At 44.2% G+C, this 23,729-nt stretch overlaps 1 protein-coding gene across 4 annotated transcripts in view; it reads left to right on the plus strand.

Annotated features, from left to right (window-relative positions):
* Window positions 1–23,729, plus strand: part of NID2 (nidogen 2) — a 70,696-nt gene that overhangs the window by 45,310 nt on the left and 1,657 nt on the right. For 2 of the 4 annotated variants that reach the window (XM_017512417.2, XM_037732779.1), the window contains 11 exons: window positions 1,416–1,559; window positions 2,551–2,679; window positions 3,843–3,986; window positions 11,315–11,434; window positions 12,196–12,429; window positions 14,740–14,961; window positions 15,589–15,758; window positions 18,321–18,450; window positions 18,965–19,136; window positions 22,171–22,328; window positions 23,504–23,627. In XM_017512417.2, coding sequence (XP_017367906.1) covers window positions 1,416–1,559; window positions 2,551–2,679; window positions 3,843–3,986; window positions 11,315–11,434; window positions 12,196–12,429; window positions 14,740–14,961; window positions 15,589–15,758; window positions 18,321–18,450; window positions 18,965–19,136; window positions 22,171–22,328; window positions 23,504–23,627 — 1,747 coding nt within the window. The remainder of the gene's footprint in view (window positions 1–1,415; window positions 1,560–2,550; window positions 2,680–3,842; window positions 3,987–11,314; window positions 11,435–12,195; window positions 12,430–14,739; window positions 14,962–15,588; window positions 15,759–18,320; window positions 18,451–18,964; window positions 19,137–22,170; window positions 22,329–23,503; window positions 23,628–23,729) is intronic. The other 2 variants (XR_001820096.2, XM_037732780.1) reach the window with 2 other exon arrangements.

Here is a 23,729-nt window from a genome sequence, read left to right on the forward strand (position 1 = left end):
TCGCCAGCCAAAAGGGCCCCCGGACCAGTGTATTTTGTACGGAGAAGCCCGGCTCCGGGGCGCCAACAAAGCAGCCGCGCGGGGCAAAGCAGCAGCGCTGGCCGAAACAGCCGCGCTGGCGACCGTGGAGCTCCTCCGCCCAGGAATTTCCTAGTCTGTGGGCAATAAAAACGCGGCGTCCACTCACCCTCTGCGCTTTCACTGGGAGCTGCAATCCTGAGCTGTTCCTAAACGGCCATCTTGGATCGTCCCCTGACTGCTAGATTTTTATTCCAGCTCCGTCCACCTGTTCTGACTGTGTATCCCTGGGCAGGTTATTTGGCCTGTCTGTGATGCAGCAAAAGTGGAGATGATGACAATTTACTCCCCATGTAGTTAGGAGAATGTAATCGGGCATCCTCCTCTCTGTCTAGAACAGTGCCTCACACGTAAATGCCCAGTGAGCATGGACTATTTTGTTTTATGTAGAAATAAAAATTTTTTTTAAGACATGGCCTTGCTGTCACCTAGGCTGGAGTGCAGTGGCATGATCATGGCTCACTGCAAGCTTGAGCTCCTGGGCTCAAGTCATCCTCCCACCTCACCCTCTGGAGTAGCTTGGACTGCAAGCATGGTCCACCATACTTGGCTTTTTTTTTTTTTTAAGTAGAGATAAGGTCTTGCCATATTGCGCAGGCTGGTCTTGAAGTCCTGGGCTCAAGCAGTCCTTGTGCCTTAGTCTCCCGAAGTGCTGGAATAACAGGCATGAGCCACCATGCTCAGCCAAAATAGACTTCTCTAGGGAAGGTTTCATTTGTTAAGTGATCCCTACCTAGTGATGGATCCTTGGCAAGGCTACTCCTGAAGAGTAAATACTGGGAAAGTCATTCCTGTTTAGTCTTAGGAATCATTCAGAAGCAAGATTTTTAAAAAATTAATTAGATTTACCCATAAAAAATTGTGAATTTTAGTAAGAGACGGATTTAGAAGCAGAAATTTGGAGTTTGAGTCCTTGCTGTACCACTTCCTGCCTTAGTGAGCTTGGGCAATTTTTCCCATGTCTCCTTCAATTTCCTTGTCTGTGAAAATTGCTCATAATGGGGACAATAGCTCACCACACAGAATTATCCCAAGAATCACAAGAAGAGCAAAAGCACTTTTAAATAGACGTGTTGGACGTTTTCATTCCCTGGATGCAAACCTACTGAGGGCAACAAAAGGTACTAGCTATCTCTAGGGTAGGCAATAGGAAGCCAGTCTGGAGTTTAAAACTGAGGTGCAGACAGTCCACCCTAGCTTCGGTTAGGGATGATTTAGTAAGGTCTCCAGGTGTGCCACAAAACGGACATGCAGTCAGTTTTGAGGACTCTTCTCCTTCTGTGTCGTTCTCTTACCAATATCCACATTGTCCTTTTATTTCCCCTCTACTCACGCAGAAGATGCAGACCCCTCTCCAGTGAATCCTTGCTACGATGGGAGCCACACGTGTGACACAACAGCACGGTGCCATCCGGGGACAGGTGTAGATTACACCTGCGAGTGCGCATCTGGGTACCAGGGAGATGGACGTAGCTGTGTGGGTAAGAGTCATGTTCTTGTGTCTCCTTCATGTAGCCCTTGTTCTTCCTCTGCCTTCTCCAGCATTATGTTTGTAGAAGACAAGTACCTGTCACCTTTACAGTCGCAGTTGCCAATGATTTTAGCAGCTGTTAATGTGAATATAGTTACTTAAAAATTAAAGTATAGCTGTTTAGGTTTGAAAAGATGGTTTGGAGTGGAGTATTTTGCACTCGGGCTGTGAAAAGAAAACATGTGCTGCAATTTGTGGATATTTTAAGTTTTGTAACTTTGAGCCTGTAATTAGTAGTTCTGGCCGGGCGCGGTGGCTCACGCCTGTAATCCCAGCACTTTGGGAGGCTGAGGCAGGTGGATCACCTGAAGTCAGGAGTTCGAGACCAGCCTGACCAACCTGGAGAAACCCTATCTCTACTAAAACTAAAAAATTATCCGGGCGTGGTGGTGCATGCCTGTAATCCCAGCTGCTCGGGAGGCTGAGGCAGGAGAATTGCTTGAACCCAAGGAGGCAAAGGTTGTGGTGAGCCGACCTTGCACCACTGCACTCCAGCGTGGGTAACAAGAGTGAAACTCCATCTTGGGGGAAAAAAAGTTCTTAGACTTACTAAAAAGCACATTTTCTGGTTTACTTTAAATTTTAGACAGACATTGTGTTTCTTCTACTTGTTATATCCCAAAAAGGCATGGTAGAAATTTTTTATATTAAAAAAATTGTTGGTTTTCTTCCAAGTATCCATTATTGTTAAAACAGTTAAAGAATTCTTAGAATATTCATTTAAAAATTGTCTTCCTGTGGCTTTTACTTGCATGGCGTGAATTTTTACAATTTCTGATGGTCTACAACATGCATTTATATCTGATTTTTAAAAATTCTATGTCTCCTGTCCATTTGTCCCATTGAAGTATCATACTCATGAGAAAACACTGAATTTTTAGACCCTCCACTTCTGGGACCCTTGAGTTAAGCAGAATTTTTCTGTTCTCATTTTGTCTTAGATGAAAATGAATGTGCAACTGGCTTTCATCGCTGTGGCCCCAACTCTGTATGTATCAACTTGCCTGGAAGCTACAGGTGTGAGTGCCGGAGTGGTTATGAGTTTGCAGATGACCAGTATACTTGCATCTGTGAGTTCCAAAATCATTTTCTTGTGTGGCCAAAATGGTGCTTTTTAATCTTACTCTTTAGTCTATCAGTGTTTTGACTTCTGTCATTCAGAAGCTCTGCTGTACAGTTTTTTTGAGAACATAGTTTACGTCCAAATATCCCAAAGCTGGGTGGATGTGGTGGCTCATGCCTGTAATCCCAGCACTTTGGAAGGTTGAGGCAGGTAAATCCCCTGAGTTCAGAAGTTCGAGACCAGCTTGGGCAATGTGGCAAAACCTTCTCTACAAAAAATACAAAACATTAGCCAGGCCTGGTGGCACGCATCTGTTGTCCTAGCTACGCAAGAGGCTGAGACAGGAGGATTGCCTGAGCTTGGGAGGCAGAGGTGGCAGTGAGCTGAGTGTGTCAGCGCCCTCCAGCTTAGGTAGTAGAGTGAGACTCTGTCTCAAAAAGAAAGAAAGAACTCAAAGCTATGGCTCAGTTCAGCCCTGTTTGTTTATTTTCATTGTTTTTTCCTAAATAGATATTTTTGGTGTTGAGTTACTGAAGGATGCTCACGTCAGTTAGGATTTCTGGCCCAATCATGTAACAAGATGATAAACCTCTCTAGTAAACACCTCTAGCTCTTTAGATAGAGCCTAAAGTATTTCTCTAATTAGAAGAGATGGATTCATAATTCACCGACACATGTCCTACCCACTTCACTGGCTAAAGAGCTCCTTCTGTAACAAATACACCCCCTTCTATTTCTCCAAAAAATACTGCGGACCTAAAAATGGATCAAAAGAACTATCCCAATGCATCGCGTGGATAAAGCTGGATGAGAGTAAAGAAAATGCACTTTTTAATCCAGTGGGATGAGGAGAGCAGAAGTGATAGGAGAAACTGTGTGTGTGTGTGTGTGTGTAGCAATTGCTCTGGAGTGTTACAAATTTTGAGGACTGCTTGGATGACTGATTTTTATGCTTAATATTTTAACCACAAATTCATACCAGTGCTTGTGAACTTTAATAACATATGAACCATCTAGGAATCTTGTTAAAATCCAGATTCTGAATCATTGGCCCTGGGGTAGGGTCTGAAAACCTGCATTCCTTGGTCTGTTGCTGTTTGTCTGTGGATCATGCCACGAGGAGCCTGCAGGCCTAAACCCTTGGACATCCTTGCTGCCTTCTCTTTTCAGTGATCACCCCACCTTCCAACCCCTGTGAGGACGGCAGTCATACCTGTGCTCCTGCTGGGCAGGCTCGGTGTGTTCACCACGGAGGCAGCGTGTTCAGCTGTGCCTGCCTGCCTGGTTATGCTGGCGACGGGCACCAGTGCACTGGTGAGTAACTGCGGGTCAGCCTCGATGACTGGAAAATCGCCTTGGAGGCACATCCCCACATTGATGGAGCTCTCCTAGGAAGGACAAAGGACTTCTTTTACTCTAACTGCCTTGCACTTGCCAAAAGAGTGAGAAAAAAGCATCCTTTGAGTTAGAAAGGGGAGCTAAGGGTGACTTCCTCTGGATTACATTGGCAACCATATATGGAGTCCTTGCTGGAGGCATTCCTGGAGCAGTCGGGAGCCTCTAACCTTGGTTCCTTGGAGCCAGGGGTAGGCTGGAAGAATGTAGGGAAAGTTGCATACCTTCCTGTTAGGCAGTCTCTATCTTTCCGTCTCATTGGTTAATGGCTGAAGTCAACACTTAAGTTTGTGCCCTTCTGCTTTAAGTGATATTTTAAGCCATTTCTAAACACATTTATAATTCTTACTAATTTTTCTTCTCTTTCAAAATAGAGAAGTGCACACACATAAAAAGACACACATATCAAAACTTTTCTCCCAGAATTCTATCTTTAAGACTTCATGCAGTATTTTATAAAAGCACCAAACCAATTGCAAGTCTGGCCATTGCAATTTAACTTAGAATGTGTGAGATTGTTATTTAAAGGATAGACATAACTCTTGAGTATACATGTCCATGAAACTAGGATTACGAGTTCTTTAAAATGGAAATCATTCAGTAAATCTACTTAAACCGCAAAAGGTTTTCCAAACTTACCCTGTGGTATGTGATCAGACTGAAACTCAGTTTCATGTGAGTCACACATACAGTCATGGTAAAATGACACACTGCAGATGAGAGAATGGTGGGAAAAGTATTTGTAATGGGAAAGGGCCTGCTGGGGAACATGAACCTGAAAGGCAGGCTTTCCCCTGCTCCTGGTATTGCTGTCTGCATCTGCCACCATCCGCCCAGGCCCACTGAGCTGATTTGCTGAGGAGAAGCTTTGCAATTCCTGGGAGCTTTCTACCAGATCCAAATAGCACGAGCCTCCCTCCTCCTCACCAGATGTTTGGTTCTCATCCCTCTTCCATTCCTTTTTCCCTTTGGTTTCCGCAGGATGGGCTGAGTGGACAGCAGGCTGAGGCCGTGTGTCACTGACAGAACAGAGGTCACTGTGATGGCAGCTCAGCCCTCCACTTCTCTCTGGATGGGGCAGGCTGCATGGTGGTGTCTGAGCCTCATTCTTACTCTTTCCACGTGTGCTGTACAGAAGCTCTGCTGCATAGTTTTCTTGAGAATGCAGTCTATGCTGAACTGATCCAAAGCCACCCCCCCCCTTTTTTTTTTCCTAAACAGTTATCTTTGGTGGTGTTATTGAAAGTTGAGGCTATGGCTTGAGTCTTCGCCAAAACTCATGTTGAAACTTACATTCCAATGTGGCAGTATTGAGAGATTGGGCCTTTAAATGGAAGGATGCTCACGTCAGTTAGGATTTCTGGCCCAATCATGTAACAAGATGATAAACCTCTCTAGTAAACACCTCTAGTTCTTTAGATAGAGCCTAAAGTATTTCTCTAATTAGAAGAGATGGATTCATAATTCACTGAGACATGTCCTACCTACTTGGCTGGCTAAAGAGCTCCTTCTGTAACAAATACAGCCCCTTCTATTTCTCCAAAAAATACTGTGGACCTAAAAATGGATCCAAAAAAAAAAAAGAGGTGATTGGATCATGAGAGTTCTGCCCCTATTGATGGATTAGTGGGTTATCATGGGATGGGAACTAGAGGCTTTATAAGAAGAGAAATCTACCTAAAATAGCATCTAAACACACTCAGCCCCCTCACCATATGATGTCCGGCACCACCTCAGGCCTCTACTGAGTCTCTACCAGCAGGAAGGCCGTCACCAGATTTGGTCCCTTGACCTTAGACTTCTCAGCCTCTAGAACTGTAAGAAATAAATTCCTTTCCTTTAGAAATTACTCAGTTTCAGTTACACTGTTATCAACAACAGGAAATTGACTAATACAGATGGTAACCCTCAGTTGGGATTCCTGTGTGTCTTGGTATTAGGCCCAGTAATGTAAGAAGACTATGGACCTCTTGAATAAACACCCCTAGCTCTAGATAAAGAGTATTTCCCAATTAGAATGAGGTAGATTTGTAATTCACAGATGTTTGTCCCACTTAACCAGCCAGGAGCTCCATCTGTAATAGATATACTGGTGAGAAAACATTGAATATATCTGTAATAGATATACTCTTTAAAGATACCCTCTACAGGTGTGGAATTCAGGGGGAGGTGCCAAAGTGGGAATGCTGCTTTTCTGTTCTTGCGAAATACATCATTTGGTTTGGTTTAACCCTTGTACCAGCTCTAAGAAATGAGACTTCCTTGAGAAAATTCTTGTCTGTAGAATTTATTTAAACATCTGGCTGCTCAGGTCAGCAGAGATGGTGCTTTTAAAATATTTAGTTCCTTAGCCCTCTGGTTTAAAGCAAGGAAGTTGAAATTAATTTCAGCCTAGATGTGATGAGTGTTAATAAGAATATTAGATTAGATGCTGCCCGGTTCGATTGCTTCTAGAATGATTATTCTCTACCTCTTTTTTTCTTCTAGTTGTCCTGCAAGACTTTGATTACCTTCTGAGGTCACGTTAGGGCTCTGAAATTGGCTGCTTTTCTGTATTGGGAATTTTTAAGTATTGTCATTCTTTTGTTTTTATTGGCTTCTCTACTTTTGTCATTTTCAGTTGTCCCTATTTTATCTCTGACTCTTTACTTTTAGGATTTTCTCTAAAGTCTACAAACTAAAAATATGCCAAACCCATCAGGTACTTCCCCAGTGTATTGGTTATCAATTGCTATATAATAAATGACCCTAAAATGTAACAGCTTCAAACAATAGGCATTTAATATCCATGGCCAGGGACCTGGGAATGGCTCAACTGGATCCTTTAGGATCTCTCACAAGGCTGCAGTCAGTGTCTGGTGGGTCTGTGGTCTCATCTGAAGCCTTAAGTGGGGAAAGATCCACTCAGGGTTATGGGCAAGATTCAGTTCTTTGAGGACCATTGGATTGAAAGCCTCAGTTCCTTGCTGGTTGTTGGCTGCCTTTAGTTTCTTGCCACTTGGGCCTCCAACATAATGGCTTACTCTATTAATGCCAGAGAAAGTCTGCTGGAAAGATGGAAGTGATAATCACGAAAATGACATCCCTTCAATGTTGCTTTATTGTATTGATTAAAAGCACGTTACTAAAGAGGTGGGGATTACACAAGACCACGAATATCACTAGGTAGGAATTGTTGGGGGCCATCTTAGAGGCTGCCTCCCACAGCCACTCACCATGTGTTTGCTTTCTAAACTTTCATATTATGGAATAGTAGAGAATGAATGGTCATTTTCCTAAAGACCCATGCATAAATCAGGCTAGGTTAATCATGAAAGTAACTTGAAGAATAAATATGGAAATATGTGTATGTGTGCATACTTAGAGGCATTCCATAGTGTACATGTGTCTCAGTGACCAAAAAATATTTAGAGCCTCTATTTAGTGGGAAATAGGCATTGTTAAATCACACATTTTTTTTTCCTCCGTCAAACTAACAATAAGGGGGTGTGTGGGTTTTTCTCCAGCCACAGTTTGTTAAAAACCTGGCTCCCTGGAGAGGGCCATACTTGGATTTGGGTTCTCAGTCTGGTCTGAGTCACTAGCCAGGAGGCTTTTATGCAAGTAGAGTTAAATACGCTCCAACTTTCCTCAATCTGGAGTGATTTCAAACGTGTGTTGGTGTGAGCTGGATATTTCTCAGACATGTTTGTCCTTTTGGATTGTTGTGACTCGTCCAGGTGCAAAAGCAGATTGTCTTGAGTTGGGACCTTCCCAGGAGGAGCAAATGTGAGTGGAGGAAGCTGGGTTACAGATGGCCCATTACCCAGAGCCATCATTACTCAGGAGGGGCTTGAGGGTAAACACACTGACATTATTCTTTCTGGGGTTTTCTGTGCTTTTGTTTTTGTTTTTTGAGGCAGGGTCTTTATCACCCAGGCTGGAGGGCAAGAGTGTGATAACAGTTCACTGCAGCTTCAACCTTCCAGGCTCAAGTGATCCTACCACCTCAGCCCCCAAGTAGCTGGGACTACAGGTGCATACTACCACGCCCAGCTAATTTTGGTATTTTTTTGGTAGAGATGGGCTTTCATTATGTTACCCAGGCTGGTCTCAAACTCTGGAGCTCAACGGATCCACCCACCTCAGCCTCCCAAAGTGCTGGGTTATAGGCATGAGCCACCATGCCTGGCCTAGCTTCTCTCTCCCTCTTTTTTTATTTTAAATAATGAAAGTATAATCTCCATTATGTGCCTGGCCAGGTGTCCTGTTCCAAGAGTGTAGGTAGATGTTGGGTATGGTACGGTAAAGTCAGTGTGGTTACAGGAGGAGACAAGGATGAAGCTTGAAAGGAAATAGTTTATTACACTCACAGGTCTGGAGTGGGGTCACCACATGCCATGCAGGGGTGCAATCAGCAGGGTGCCAAACAGAACAGATGATGGAGTAGAGAGAGACTGGGGCCTGTGGACTAAAGCCTTTTATTGTGATATGGGATGGGTTTGAGGTTAATTGATGCCGGGAAATTTCACTGGGCTCAAAGGCAAGTGGGCAGTGGTGAAAGGGTGGGAGACTGGGGAACTCGAGGCCAGTGGTTAGGTTTGTGATCAGGCAGTTCCTGCTGGTTTTGCTCAGTATTTGGGCAGTAAGAAAGCACAAAAGCATGAACTCAAAAGGAAGGATTTATAACACATTGTCCAAGCAGGTTCTTTACCAGCTTAATGGATGATAGAGTGGAGGATGGCACCGAGATTAGCTACCTTTCGTTACCTGAGTGATAAAGGGGCTCTACTACTTGTTGAATGTTTCTGTCTTTATAGCAATCCCTACACACCCCTGCTAGTAATTACTAAGCATAAGCAGTGGCCGCCTTCTCCAATGGTGCAATAAAGAAAGTTCCTCCCTTGTCAGGGGGCTGAAAGTGTTTCCATGTTTTCTCTTGACATCTCATGTCCTGTGCATGCTCAGGCCCTGGAGTGGCTGGCTGGACTCTAGTCTCTATCATGGTATGAGGCCCTCCAAGGAAGAGTCAGGACCGTGATTCAGGGAGCCTTAATCTTTGGGGCAGGAATTTCTCACTTGTGATATCTTCAGTCTCTCTGGGGACTCTCTCTTCTTTGTTGGTGATTTATAATAGTTTCTGGCTACCCAAAACTTTAGTATCTTTGATGATGCCAAAAGCATTTGTAGGGAGGAAGGCTGGCCTTTCAGATTTAGTCAGAATTCCTAGGCCGTAGGTTCTGAGCACATCAGTGATTCATTTGGTAGTTCTGGGGAATCCCCTCTCTCTTTAGTTCAAAACTAACAATAAGAAACTGCTCTATGGGCTCCAGAAATAGGCCCTGTGTCTCAGGAATTCCTGCTTCCTGTCATTGCTTGGGGTTCCTGTTACCCTTAGAAGTACTTTTAGCATGTGTTTTGTGAATAGATTTAATTTCCTGCATGTGGCTGGATGTTAATTTTTACAGCTTTGGTTTTACAGCTAGTTTTACATCCTCTTCCAGGTCCAAGGTATTGGATGATCACCAGTTTTGCCTAGCTGGGCATCTGAGTTGTCCATTTGAAGAGGCAGAGCCAAGCTCAAGGATTATTATGACAATATAGGTTGATTTTTGGGTAACTGAGGAGTCAACCAGAACACGTAATTTGTTTCTACCCTTGTGGTCGAATTGATATCCCCTTTCTTGACTTTGTAGGTGAAATGATGATACCCAGGGAAGCCAGCCACTCAGCCGGGTGGAGCCTCTCTAGGTTGCATTGAGTATTCAGAATTTTTTTTCGGACTCCAAAGAACTGATATATGCTGGCTAAACTCCCCAGAGATGGAGGATTAGCAGAATGCTTATTTTCTAATTACAATGTAAGGGATTCCTCTCCATTGAACAGAACACCTTATGCTTAATGCCCAGGGTGTGTACTTAGTGGTACTGGAGAAAGCACATTAGTTCTTAGAGGATGACTCGGTGACAGTGTGCTCAGGACAAAGGGTGGTGCAAGTAACCCTAGAAAGAGGTTCCATGTGGGTCACGGGTGGCTGGGTGAGAAGCTAGCCCTGTTCCCAACCCATTCACATCAAATTTAGGACTTCAGATCTCTGCCTTCGCAGGCTGATGTGTCTCTGCCGTGGGCTGTATCATACTGATGCAGCAGTCTCATTTTCTAGGTTTCCCACTGATCACACCATCCCACATTTTGTTTTTTTATTTTTCTATTCACATATTTTAAAGAAAGTTTTGGTAATTATTATGGATGGAACTACTGTTTTGTTTTATTTTCAGCCAAGCCTTAATCAGACCTGCACCCTTTGTTTATCCTCCTTTTACGCTGAAAGACTTCCCGTCTCTTAAGATAGCTTATCTCATCCCTTGGGTGTTAGTTTTAACTATTAAATTCTCAGAGTTTATTTTCTGTGGGGGCTGGGGGTGACTTGCTATTGTCAGTATATGTGGATTTCATTAAATAAAAGGAATATAAGTTGGCTTTTGTTTGAAATGTCAGGATTTTGTAGTTTTGAGAAATAGGATGGTGAAAATTAATCCTCATGGTGCTATGTGGACAATGTAGGGGACTAAATTGTTTGTACTGACAGGCCTGGCAAATTAGGATTTTCATTTTTTATGTATTATTTCAAAACTGTAGATAATATTTTTTTCTTATATTTCTTCTAAAAGTGGAAAGTAAAGAAAATACCTGGTTAATGGAGGGTGGGGGGTGGTTCTAGATAGTAAGACCCTGATTAGGCGAGACGGAATGTGCTGCTTAGCTGAAAGATATTTGGGGCCTCATCTGGCTCCTTTGCATCTGTAGATGAATGTTTCAGGGAGATGGTGCCAACAACGAAAGAAGGAACAAAAACCATTGTTGCCTATGTTTGTCTGTATTGCAGCATCGCTGAAAGGAAGTTGATGACTTACCGTCTAAAGGTTAGCTCAAAGGTAACAACTTCCTGGAATTCACTGTCCATGAAACATGCTCTAGGATGTGTGTGTGTGTGTGTTTTCCTGGGAGTGACTACCCATTTGATTTCTACAGTGAACATGTTTAGTCTAATGTGTTAATTCACATGTTCCTTGATTTTTTTTTTTTTCCTATTAAGCTTACCTTTAGGTGTCAGCATTTTTCTGCTCAGGCCCAAAGGTCTTCTGAAGCTCACACCTCACTGGATGTTGATCCACGCGTACAGAGCCCATACATTAGCACAGATGGTGTGAGTGAAGTCATTCATGGTGGTTCTTTCCTTCCTCTCTTCCTGTTTCTGACCTCTGCAGATGTAGATGAATGCTCAGAAAACAGATGTCACCCCGCAGCTACCTGCTACAATACTCCTGGTTCCTTCTCCTGCCGTTGTCAACCTGGATATCATGGGGATGGATTTCAGTGCCTACCTGGTAAGAGTCGGAGGACCAGATTAGACACATGAATCTGTTCGCTTCTTCAAGGGTTTTTTTCTATGACAGCCTACTCTTGATTTAGCCTGGTCTGAAGCCTTAGTTGGGGGATTTTTCAGGCTTTGGATTTTTTTTCCTCAGTTACCTCTTGCTGCCTAGTTTGCTGATAGTTCACTGATTTGTAACATTCCTGGAGGCATGCAGATGACGACCCACCCACCATTCCCTCTCATAGCAGCTCTAGTTGGTTAACTGCCCTAGTGATCTGCTTGACCTTGATGAGTGCAATTTGGATGAACTATTGAGTTGAAGCTTATTAAACAGGAGCCATGTAAGCCCATGGTGACTGTGTTAGAGGAGCTTGGCCAGCTTGCTGCAGTCTCTTGACTGCCATTAGCCTACAGCTTCTCAGACCTAACCTCTGGGCCTCGGGGGATGAACGGGCTTTGTTTTCTCCAGAGTCTCTTGGGATGTTGGAGCGAATGCCATGGCTGCCCCTCATTTTCCCTAGATGACAATAGGGCTAACAGAGGCGCTGGGCTGCTTTACGCTTAGAGCCAGGTAGGGACCTATGGGACGAACTGGACGAACCGGGAAAAAACAAGGTAAATAGTGGCAAGGTATTATAAAATAGGAATCTCAGGCTCCAAAATCCCAGCATCTTCCTACCTTTTCCATGCCATGCTGTTGGCTGGTGAAGTGGATGGGTTGCATTGCCTTCTTTCTCTCTTTTGTGTCTTCTTCTGCCTTGATCCTGGGAGACTCCGCCCCAGGCCTGACACCCTGTGAACAACAGCTGCGCCATGCCCAGGCCCAGTATGCCTACGCTGGGGCCCGGCTCCACATCCCCCAGTGCGACGAGCGGGGCAACTTCCTGCCTCTACAGTGTCACGGCAGCACTGGCTTCTGCTGGTGTGTGGACCATGATGGTCATGAAGTTCCTGGTACCCAAACTCCACCTGGCTCCACCCCACCTCACTGTGGACCACCACCAGGTGAGCTTAGGCCTGGGGCTCAAGGAGCAGAATGGCACTGATGGTGGGTAGGCCACAGCAGCACAGGACCAGTCACCATCCTTCATAGCCTCTTTCCTCCTGGGAACACTTGAATAATAGTGGGTACATACATGCATGTTTGTGTCATAAGGACATAGAGATACGCATACATGACACACACAATCTGCTACACAGTGGCCTCTTAGACCTTGTCCAGTACAAACTGGAAGTTGAGATTGCGTATGTACGTCAGCTGAGACCACTACCCTAGATCTGCTATGGCAGCTTAGAGCGATCTGACAGTTAGAAGATCTGGCCAGACTAGTGTTTTGTCCAGAAGGAAAACTGCCCTCCTATGTAACTATCTCACTTACTTCTGCCTTCTGAATTACAGGAAATGGTATGAAGGCTGTTATTATCAGTAGGAAAAATAAGAAAAATGACACCTGCCGGTGGATCTAGCTAGTTTTCTGTAACCTGACAGTCTCAGCCCTCTCTAGTCTAGCCCAGCATCTCTGAAGAGGCACAGGCTTCTGGTTTTTGTTAGCCCATTCCATCTGAGAACATGCCTGCTACCATCTGGGTGGGGCGTGGTGATCAAGTGTTCACAGTCGATTCTGACAGCAGGCAGATAAGGCAGCTCTCTGTTCCTTGTTGAATTATTCAGGGATAGGTAAAACTTTTTTCCTTAGTTATTACAGAAGAACTTTATTTAATGAAGAGCAGATTGTCTTGATACCATTTTAGCCATAACGATTCCTATACAGCTTGCTATCCAAAGATCCATTTTTACTATCAAGAAGGGTTCCATAAATACTACTCTTGGCTTTTAATGTGTGAGAGTAAGAAGAACTGGAGAATTACCAATAGGTTTTTTCCCTTTTAATAATGTTAATTGTTATGGCCAGGACTTAGTGGTTCCCAGATCCACATCGGTAAAAATGATAATGACTTGATCCATAGTCCCTCTTTGTTTCTGTTTTTAGGAAGAGATTTTAAAGGTGCAAAAAAGTTCAAAGAAATTCTATTTCCCTCATGCCTTCTCTTTGAAATGTCTTGGTTCTTATTCCATCTGGGATTTGAAGAAATCAGATGGTTGGGGGGTGCCTTTGGGGAAGGGTTCAGAATTGGCTTAAATTTATTAAGATAAGCATGTGTTAACGACAATGATTCAAAGGGGAACCAAGAGACTGAGCAGTCAGTGACGAAAATTGTGCGGACTTTCTCCTGCCCACGCTCCTCTCTTGGTGCCGGTTTGGCCCTGGCTGCTGTCTCTGACTGGTCTCATCTGTGTGATGGGGTCAGGTTGAGGGAGGGTGAGGATGCTCTGTGCCCAGGATTTCAAAATACTTAAACCCCTGCCAACCAGAAGCAGAAGGGAAAGAAATCCGCGGTCGGGTTGAAAAGTAGCTGCAAATAGTAACAAATGAAAGGGATGCCCCTGTGTGAGAGATTTGAGACACCCATTTCCCAGCAGTTAGGCATGTCTCTTTGTTTGGAATGCAGACACACAGCACAGGGTGGTCCCTTAAAGCAAAAATGGATCCTTGGAGTTCTGAATGTGGAGCAGGGGTGGAGTTGGGAACTTCTCCAGGGAATCCTGCCGTGTTTGAGGAAGTAGCATTTCCCTTTCTGTGTTCCTTGAGACCTATTTGGGTGAAGAAGTCAGAGTCTTACCTTCTTCACCGGGTCTTAAGAAGAGCTTTGCCTTCCATGGGTCATGAGCTACAGCGACAACTAAATGGCATTGGCTTCCCCTAACTCTGGTGAGTCGTGCAGTCAAGCCAGTTGGATTTGAGCTCTGACAACTTCATTTATAGTCTTCCATGTTCCCAGAGGAATTTCAGGTGCTGGAGCCCAATCATAAGGTTCCCAGCTTTGTTTTTTTGGAGTCATTGGAGGGTTTTGAGCGGAGTGACATGAAATGCCTCTGTGTTTTAAATGGGCCATTCTGGCTGCTGCTAATTGAGTTGACACTGGTTTTGGGGAGAGAGGGCAGAGAAGGGTGGAAGCAGGAAAACCAGTGGGAAAGCTGTTGAAGAAATCCCAGGGAGAGGATGAGGCTTTGACCAGGGTGACAGACCCTCCTGGCAAAAAAGCAGCATCAGATGATCTCTGATTCCCATGGTAGAAAACTACTTAGAACACATTTGCTTCCCAAGTTGGGTGTCCACAGGCTTGGCTGAGACCTGGACAGTAGGAAAAAGCAGGCCAGGAGGCCAGGTGTGTGGGGTCTCGAGCTGCATTTTGCATTCTGTCCTTGGCTCACAATCAAAGGCTTTTCTTCTTCCCTTTTCCCCATCTGCTCAGAGCCCACCCAGAGGCCCCCGACCGTCTGTGAGCGCTGGAGGGAAAACCTGCTGGAGCACTATGGTGGCAGCCCCCGGGACGACCAGTATGTGCCCCAGTGTGATGATCTGGGCCACTTCGTCCCCTTGCAGTGCCATGGAAAGAGTGACTTCTGCTGGTGTGTGGACAAAGATGGCAGAGAGGTGCAGGGGACGCGCTCCCAGCCAGGCATCACCCCTGCATGTAAGCACCAGGCTGGCCCCCGCTCCCCTCAGCTGCATCTGAGGCCTTTGCTAGGGATGCTGCCAGCTGTGGTGAAGTGGGGGGACATGTGGGGTCACCAGGTCTAATGAAAGAAGTCACTATGTGCTATGCTGATTTATAATCCGGTCCACGCAAGATCCCAATTTGCGTTTGGTGTCTGGTTTTTGTCATTGGCAGTTTCCATAATTGGAACATCTGGAACTCGTTCAGCAGGCAGTTACTCCCCCTCCCCAGCCCAGGGTGACAGGGGACACGTGTCACTCTGGAGTCCTAAAAAGAAGCTGACACAATACTAGCTCTGTGTTTTTTTTTTTTTTTTTTTCCTCTCTTGGGAAAAAAAACAAAACCTGTTCTGCTTTGTTCTGAGGGAAGCAGGGAAGTGTCTTGCTGTCTTCTTCCCTAGTAAATGGCAGATTTACATAATTGATCCTTTAATAAAAACCCTAGAAATTAGAATTTCTTTTGAAGAACATCTGGAGCACATCTGGGTAGGGTGAAGAACTTTTGATATTTTTGGAGGCTCTGGTATTTGGGAAAGTAACTTTTCTTCCTGTCTCCCTGCCTGCCTTTGTTCCCCTTCCTTCTCTCCCAACCTCCACCCCACAGGTATACCTACTGACGCTCCACCCACCGTCCGGCCCACACCCCGGCCAGACGTGACCCCTCCATCCGTGGGCACCTTCCTGCTCTATACCCAGGGCCAGAAGATCGGCCACTTACCCCTCAATGGCACCAGGCTTCAGAAAGATGCAGCCAAGACCCTGCTGTCTCTGCATGTAAAGTGGATTTCCCCTGTGGGGGGTGGTGGTGGAGCTATGTGGCTTTCCCAGTGGGAGCCACTTCAGAGGCCCTGGTGCAGTGCAATGGACTGGTGCAGGGAAATCCTGGAGGGTTCCTGGGCTGCAACCCATCGGAATGGGCCCGAAGCCACCACCACAGAACCAGGGCTCTTTGTTGCTGGGAGTTACCTGTCACTGACCAAGGCTGTGCACTCTCGTTGGTTCACGTGGTTTCAGATGTATGGAAAGGGAACTTTCAAGTTGTCAGGATATGGAAGCTATATGGTGATCCAAGGGAAAATGGACAGACTGTTACCCTAAGTCACCAGGGTTCTCTCACGTCACAATGTCTCCATAGAAATCCTTGAAGTCAAAGTGACAGGGGGACTAGCCCAGCCACAAGGTGTGGTCTCTGCGATTTGTTGGGGTCTCCCGAGTGGAAGTCAGTTAATGACTGCCTCACTGTTGGAGCCCTTCTGTCTCGCTTGGGTTCTGTCACTTTGACCCACTTCTTTCCTAACCGTCCCTGACTCCAAAAAAGAAAACTTGGAGTGTGTGATGCTGGGAGAGGAGTGGACAGAGCCTTCCCCAGGGGATGCTTGATGCTTCCTAAGTCAGCAGCCTCCCTAATGCAAAGCACCCCATTTTGGGGAAAGGGTTTTCTTTTCTAAAATGGGGAAACATGAAGGTGGCGCTCTAGAACGGCATCGACAGTGGGAGATCATCTTCATTGTTAAACGTTAGGTGTAGGCACTTGCTTATCTGTAAGAATAGTACGGTGTTCATGTTTATATTTACTTCTGTTAGAGCACTACTTATGTGGTTCCAGAAGAGCTTAGAAGCCAGTGTTTGAGATGTGTCCTTTTTTAAGATTCATGGGGTCCTGTCCCCTCCCCCAAGGACTCGCGCATTGTTTTGTAAAACCTCTGGAAGAGGTAGAGACTAAGAAGTTGTCATCACTTTAAGCTAACCCTCTTTTATTCAAGTCATATGGCTTGACTGCCTTTCTGAACATGCCCTTGATGGGGAAAGGGTGGCGATGGTAGTGGTAGCGGAAGTGAGAGAAATGGAACATGGGTATAACGGTGCATACTTTAAAGAAATTTACTTAAACTAGGACTTTTTCTCTAAGCTTGAGATTATGACATGGGTTTATGAATCCCATTATTCCCCAGGTTAATGGAAGCTCATTTGAATGTGTACTCTTGCCTGGGACAAATGACCTTTTAATTTTAATTTTCAAATAAAAGTGTAGTTGACCTTAGGTCCCCCTATATAAGCTGCCTGTTTTTCCACAGGAGCCAAATCCTGCTTTGTATCATCTTTCTTGTGTTGACTACTCTCCCAGGGGGCGTTAAGTGAAGCCAAGCCCCTGGAGGCTCTGTTAAGCAAGGCAGGAACTGGTGTGACCTCAGGGACAGCCAGATGACCCCTGAATGTTGGCTTTGCACATCTGCTGGGTTTCTCAGAGCAGGAGACTGGATTGGAAACTAAATGAAGCAAGTTCTGCATGGAGTTGAGGAAAAATAACAGACTCAGCATTTCTTTTTTAAAGAATGTCAGTTATTTAGCAATAAGGGAGGAGAGACTTCACTAGCCAGAGGTTGGAGGACCACCATTCCCTAGTTCCTTAACATAACAAATTATAGACGTTTTTCTTCTTAGACCGGTGTAGCTCTGTTGCCCAGGCTGGAGTGCAATGGCACCATCTCGGCTTGCTGCAGCCTTGACCTCCTGGGCTCAAGCGATCTTGCCACCTCAGCCTCCTGAGTAGCTGGGACTACAGGTGCATGCCACCATGCCCAGTTAATTTTTTTTTTTGAGATCGGGGTCTCACTATATTGCTCAGTCTCAAACCCCTGGGCTCAAGCAATCCTTCCGCCTTGGCCTCCCAAAGGACAGGGATTACACGCATGAGTCGCTGTACTTGGCTACACTTTAATGCAGAATGTGACCAAGTCAGGGGCAGCAGTTGAAGTGACTGCACTTCAGGTAGAGGAAAGGTCTCTTCACATTCACAGAGGGAGAGTAGATTTTGTTGGCATATAGTGGCAAATTTTATTAAGGCTCTTTGAAAAGTGCTGATGATATTGGTTGGGAAAGGATACAGTTTTGACCAAGTAGGATGCTAACAACTTATTTTGCTTAAGGCACTCTAATTACTGAAGGGGCTGATTTTTTCTTCTTAACCATCAGTCATAAGGGCTTACTGTACCAATACAGTAAGCCCTTCAATAGGTGCTATTATGAGTTACTGATTGGTATACAGTAAGCATTTATATTAATTTTTATAGCAACCATATGAAGCAGGTACCCTATTGGCCTCATTTTGCAAATGAGACCAAGGCATAGAGAGGTTAAATGCCCAAAGCCACACAGCTAATAAGTGGCTGAGCCTAGGTTTGACCTAAGTGCCCACATGTGCAGCCACTCTGCTGTGCAGCCTGCAGGATCACAGTGCAGGGTTGCTTATTGCAGCTGTCCATGAGCAAGGCAGCTGACTGTGAACAAAGGTGAATGTAACCTAATTATTCTAATTCTACGATTTGGTGCACAAAGGGCTCCATCATTGTGGGAATTGATTACGACTGCCGGGAGAGGATGGTGTACTGGACAGATGTTACTGGACGGACAATCAGCCGTGTCAGTCTGGAACTGGGAGCAGAGCCCGAGACGATTGTGAATTCAGGTCAGCAGCTTAACTCAGCAGAGTCTGCATTTTATTTGATTCTATGAAGTCACTTGTCTATTTTACACTGAAGTCTCCCCTCGATTTTTCTTCACTAGGGGAGGTTAAGTTCTAGGCAAGTCATTTTATTGAGCTGTATTAAGACCAGCCCCTCTGTAGGCAAACATCTTCATACATAAGGAATGAAATAGGTGATTCCTACTGTGAGCACTTTTCAAAAGAAAAGCATTCATGGTCAGAATTCAGGGTGTGGCCTTAGTCTGTTCAGCCTTCCTCTGGCACTGGGGACACCTGGTGTCAAGCTGGTGGTTTTGCTAGTCTAGAAGAAGCAAGAGGAAGAATACATAAGAAAAGTACCTGTTTCTCTATTAACCTGGTTCTTGGGACTTAGAGACACTTGGGCCTTGTTTCCCTGTCCCCTCCTCCCCACAAGCTGTTAAAACACATCTTTCTGCTTCAGGTTGGTCCTCCATGCCATGCAAACACTGAAGTCCTGACTTTGCTTTACTTCCAGGTCTGATAAGCCCCGAAGGACTTGCCATCGACCACATCCGCAGAACAATGTATTGGACGGACAGTGTCCTGGATAAGATAGAGAGGGCCCAGCTGGATGGCTCTGAGCGCAGGGTCCTCTTCCACACAGATCTGGTGAATCCCCGCGCCATCGCTGTGGATCCAATCCGAGGGTTAGCTGGGCTCCCCTAATTCTCCTCTTACCTGTAGATCCTGCTGTGAAGCCCCTGGGTTTTAATTACAATGTGGGGAAGGCCAGAAGGAGAGTAAAAGCTCAAATGCATTCATGTAACAGAGATTTACTAAGGATCTACTAGGTGTCAGGACCTGTTCTAGGAAAAGACAAGGTCTGTTCTTTCATGGCACTTATATTCTATTAGGAGTAAGTAAGACTGCATATAAACAATAGTAGTGAGAAACTGGGGTTACTCTGGGTCAGGCAAGGCCTCAGATGACACTTAGCTGGAAGTGAAGTGGGACTCCTTCAGCAGCACATTTATAAACCAGTGTTGAAGCCCACAGCAGGGCTGACCTCCACAAGTAACATTAACCAAAGTTCAGATGCCTCCGTGTTACTATAGCAGAAATTAAGATAAACATTTTCCCTGTCTGTGACAACTGCTAAGGTCATTAAATTTGATATAGAGGATTTTGTTCAGTGTTTCCATACTTGTTAGAACCAGGGAGAATTTTTATATCTTGAGAAACTCTTGCCATATTTAAGTGGAGTTTCTACCAAATGAAATTTCCAGATGCCCTTCAAATCAGTAAAAGCAAACCTTCAGCTTTAATTTGCAGGTAAGTGCTTTTTGACTCTGAAATACTTAGTACAGAGCCTCCAAGGTGGTTCCAAGCTTAGGGTTCTACACACAGGGAAAGGGGTATCTTTCTCTAGTCCAGTTGACTTAGCCACAGGAATTCATAGCCCTCTTAAAAACTTTCTATAGGCTTAGGCTTGTCTTTCTGACATTTGGAAGGTCCTTTTTTTTTTTTTTTTTTTTTTTCCTAGTCAAGGTCTCACTTTGTTGCCCAGGCTGGAGTGCAGTGGCACAATCTCAGCTCACTGCAACCTCTGCTTCCCGAGTTCAAGCGATTTTCCTGCCTCAGCCTCCCAAGTAGCTGGGACTACTTATACACGTACCATCTGCGCCCAGCTAATTTTTGTATTTTTAGTAGAGACACGGTTTTGCCATGTTGGCCAGGCTGGTCTCCAACTCCTGACCCTGGGTGATCCACCTGCCTTGGTCTCCCAGAGTGCTGGGATTATAGGTGTGAGCCACTGTACGCAGCCCCTCATTCCTTCTGGGTGCTTGATCTGAAAACTGGGGAGCTGCCATTTTGTGAGCAATGATACCTAGGTCATATCTCCGTGGTCTGGGGAAAAAGCATACTTTTAAGCTGAAATCCACAACCCAGCCATGAGTTTAAAGATGAAAATAGGAGTTTCTTATCCAGACAATGCTAAAGGACTTTAAAAATTTTTAATGAAAAAATCCCCCTTGAACCAGATTTCAATATAATATATGTAATTATTAATCTTCCTCAACTGCTTAGCGGAATGGTTGTCAAGCATTCCTGGATATTTTTCATTTGCTTTCTACAGATTTGACCTTTATAATCTTTTTCTTTCTCTGGCAGTCCCCAAATAATTTACACCAAATATGTGTGAGCTTGTTCTGGACATACTGTTTTCAGTGATATTAAATCATTTTGGGGAGGAGACTGATCAGAAGGGATGAAACAATGATACACATGCTTCACCCTCTGGCTACCTCCACCTTAGTGCAAAGTGGAAACTGCTTTCTGGCTTTTGCTTTCAGCTTTTCTCCGCTTCATCTATTGGGTATCAGGGAGGAAATTCACAACAGGGGAAATCTATAGTTTGTCTCTCTCCTCTCACTGAGGTTCTCAGTAGCTCAAGTGATTTCCTCAAAGCTTCTACAGCTTTTATAAAATAGCAGTTTATGAAAGTGTTTCCAAAATTATTTCTGCTCTAACTTATAAACCTGTTTGTTTTCTTATAATAACCTGTTTACATTTAACAGGAGCATATTATTTCCTAGTCAGTATCTGTTAGGAATATCTTTCATTTTTAACATGGCATTTTAAAAATTTATTTATTTATTATTATTATTATTAAAGATGGGGTTTCACCATGATGGCCAGGCTGGTCTTGAACTCCTGACCTCAGGTGATCCACCCACCTTGGCCTCCCAAAGTGCTAGGATTACAGGTGTGAGCCACCGCGCCCAGCCTAACATGGCATTTAAAAGGTAAAGTGCTTCACTTAAAATGTTTCCATCCCTGGGTGCCAGGTACAGAACAATCGAGATTCCCCCTCAGCAAGTACCAAATTGTATTTTTGGGAGAGGAAAATAATAACTGTTTCCTTCTCAAATCCCTGGTCCACATCTCTTCAAGTTCCATAGTTTTTATCAAAGCCATTCCTAACAGCTGTATTTCTATTGGTAAACCCAAGATTCAATTCAAGATTTCAACCAATGGAGGGTTTTGGGTCAGTTGAGTCAGGGGTGTCTGGGAGGCAGGGATTGTGACAGGAACTTAGTAATGACTTCTTCCACATAGTTATAATAATCAGAAAACCTGGTGATTCAGGTAAAAGTGGAATATGGCTGTGTATACTTACCTACTGCTGTGTAAGAAATTGCCCAAACCTTAGCAGCTTAAGACAATGTTTAGTCTTGGTTTCTGTGAGTCAGGAATCCAAGTGTGCCTTAACTGAGCTCCCCAGGCATGGAGTCTCTTGCAAGGCTGCAATAGGGTAATGGCCAAACTGCAGTGATCTCCAGGCCCAGCTGGGGGAAGAAAGCCCAAGCATGCTCAAATGGGCCATAGGCAGGACTCATGTCCTTAAGGGCTGTTGGCCAGAGACCTCAGTTCGTTGGCACATGTTCCTCTTTATAGGATAGATTGCAACATGGCAGCTAGCTTCCCTCAAAGGGAGCAAGAGAGAGCACCTAAGGCAGAAGCCAGTTTGAGACCTAATACTTGCCAATGATAGCCCATCACTTCTGCTATATGCTCTTCACTAGAAGCAGCAAGACACTAAATGCAGCCCAAACTCAAGGGGATTGCTTAAGGCTGTAATTTATGAGGAGATGGGGATCACTGGGAGCTGCTTAGATGCTGCCTACCACAGGCTACATAGCTATTCTTTTATAATCTTGATTTTTAATTTATCTACAGCAACTTGTACTGGACAGACTGGAATAGAGAAGCTCCTAAAATTGAAACATCATCTTTAGATGGAGAAAACAGAAGAATTCTGATCAATACAGACATTGGATTACCCAATGCCTTAACCTTTGACTCTTTCTCCAAACTGCTCTGCTGGGCAGATGCAGGTAATACTACCGATGGAATGCAAATAGAAAGCCCCTTATTACAGGAATGTGAGCACTAACAGATTTTACTATAAAATCAAATCCCAACACTTCGATCTTTTGGTTTAAACACATTGATAACAGTATAGCACATAATCTCCTTTCTTTTGTCTGTAAACTTTTAAATACTGTTCTTAAATGAGTCTTAAAAATGAACTTTCTTGGGTTTGGGTGGAAGGAAGGCTACATCAGTTTGTACTGCTTGCCTGACCATGAGTGCTTAGCATACTCTTAACAGTTAAATATTAGCCACTGTTGAATTGACAAACTTCAATGAATAGAAACTATTCTTCTTGTGAGGAAGAGGATCACTATAACCATCTGTTATAATGCTAAGGACATTCTTTGAAAAGTACTGTAGCAGGGTGGCTTCCTTCAGTAATGACCTGGGCATTAGGAACCCATATTTGTTTGCTTTTGTTTATCAGCACAATTGAAAAAAATGCTATGTGTCTAGTTCTTCACTATAGAATATAAAAACTGTTCTTGAAGAATTTGTAATCTAATAAAAGGGCCTATAATGCAGATAGGTCACCTTTATAACCCAGTTGTGTAAAACAAGTTACATTTCTGCAAAGTATTTGAAATTTAAATTGGGGCTCTATGAGAAATGTGAAACTTGAAATAGCTACTGCAAAAATTTTATGACTGATTTGTTTACACTGATGCATGAGCTATGTTACCATTTTAGTTGCTTTTTTCTTCCTAGCTAGAAAATATTTTTAAAATAGTAACAATTTTCGTTAACCCATTGCTTACAAAGGGCAAGTATTTACCTGGATGTTATAATTTATAAGCTAAGGCCTGAAATCACACAAATTATAAAAATATTATGTCTAATGCCCTACTGTGACAGAAACTTACCAGATTTCAGTAAATGCAATTCTGTCTTCCAAAAAAGGACTGAAAGTTTGAATCTCTACTAAAAACTGGAATGTTATCCAATAAACTAGAGCCTAGTAATAGACCAGGTAAATTTACTCCTGCTAACCTATGACTGCAATGGAAGTAAAATATCCTATTTCCCATTCTTCCCTTGTTTCCTTAGAGAAGGAGTCTGTCACTATCATTTCTGGCAAAACAGCTTGTTACTCCATGGTGTGAAATTATCTCATTTTCTCTGTTTGTTTTAAAAGGAACCAAAAAACTGGAGTGCACACTACCCGATGGAACTGGACGGCGTGTCATTCAAAACAACCTCAAGTACCCCTTTGGCATTGTAAGCTATGCAGATCACTTCTACCACACAGACTGGAGGAGGTGAGCCTCACACATTCTGGTCAAGCCTGAAAAGGCCAACTCTTCCAGAGAACATGCCACTTGCTTTACAAGTCAGTATGTGACTTTCTTAATTAAGCCCTC

The sequence above is a fragment of the Cebus imitator genome, unplaced genomic scaffold (assembly GCF_001604975.1).
Source record: "Cebus imitator isolate Cc_AM_T3 unplaced genomic scaffold, Cebus_imitator-1.0 Scaffold472, whole genome shotgun sequence".
Taxonomy (NCBI): domain Eukaryota; kingdom Metazoa; phylum Chordata; class Mammalia; order Primates; family Cebidae; genus Cebus; species Cebus imitator.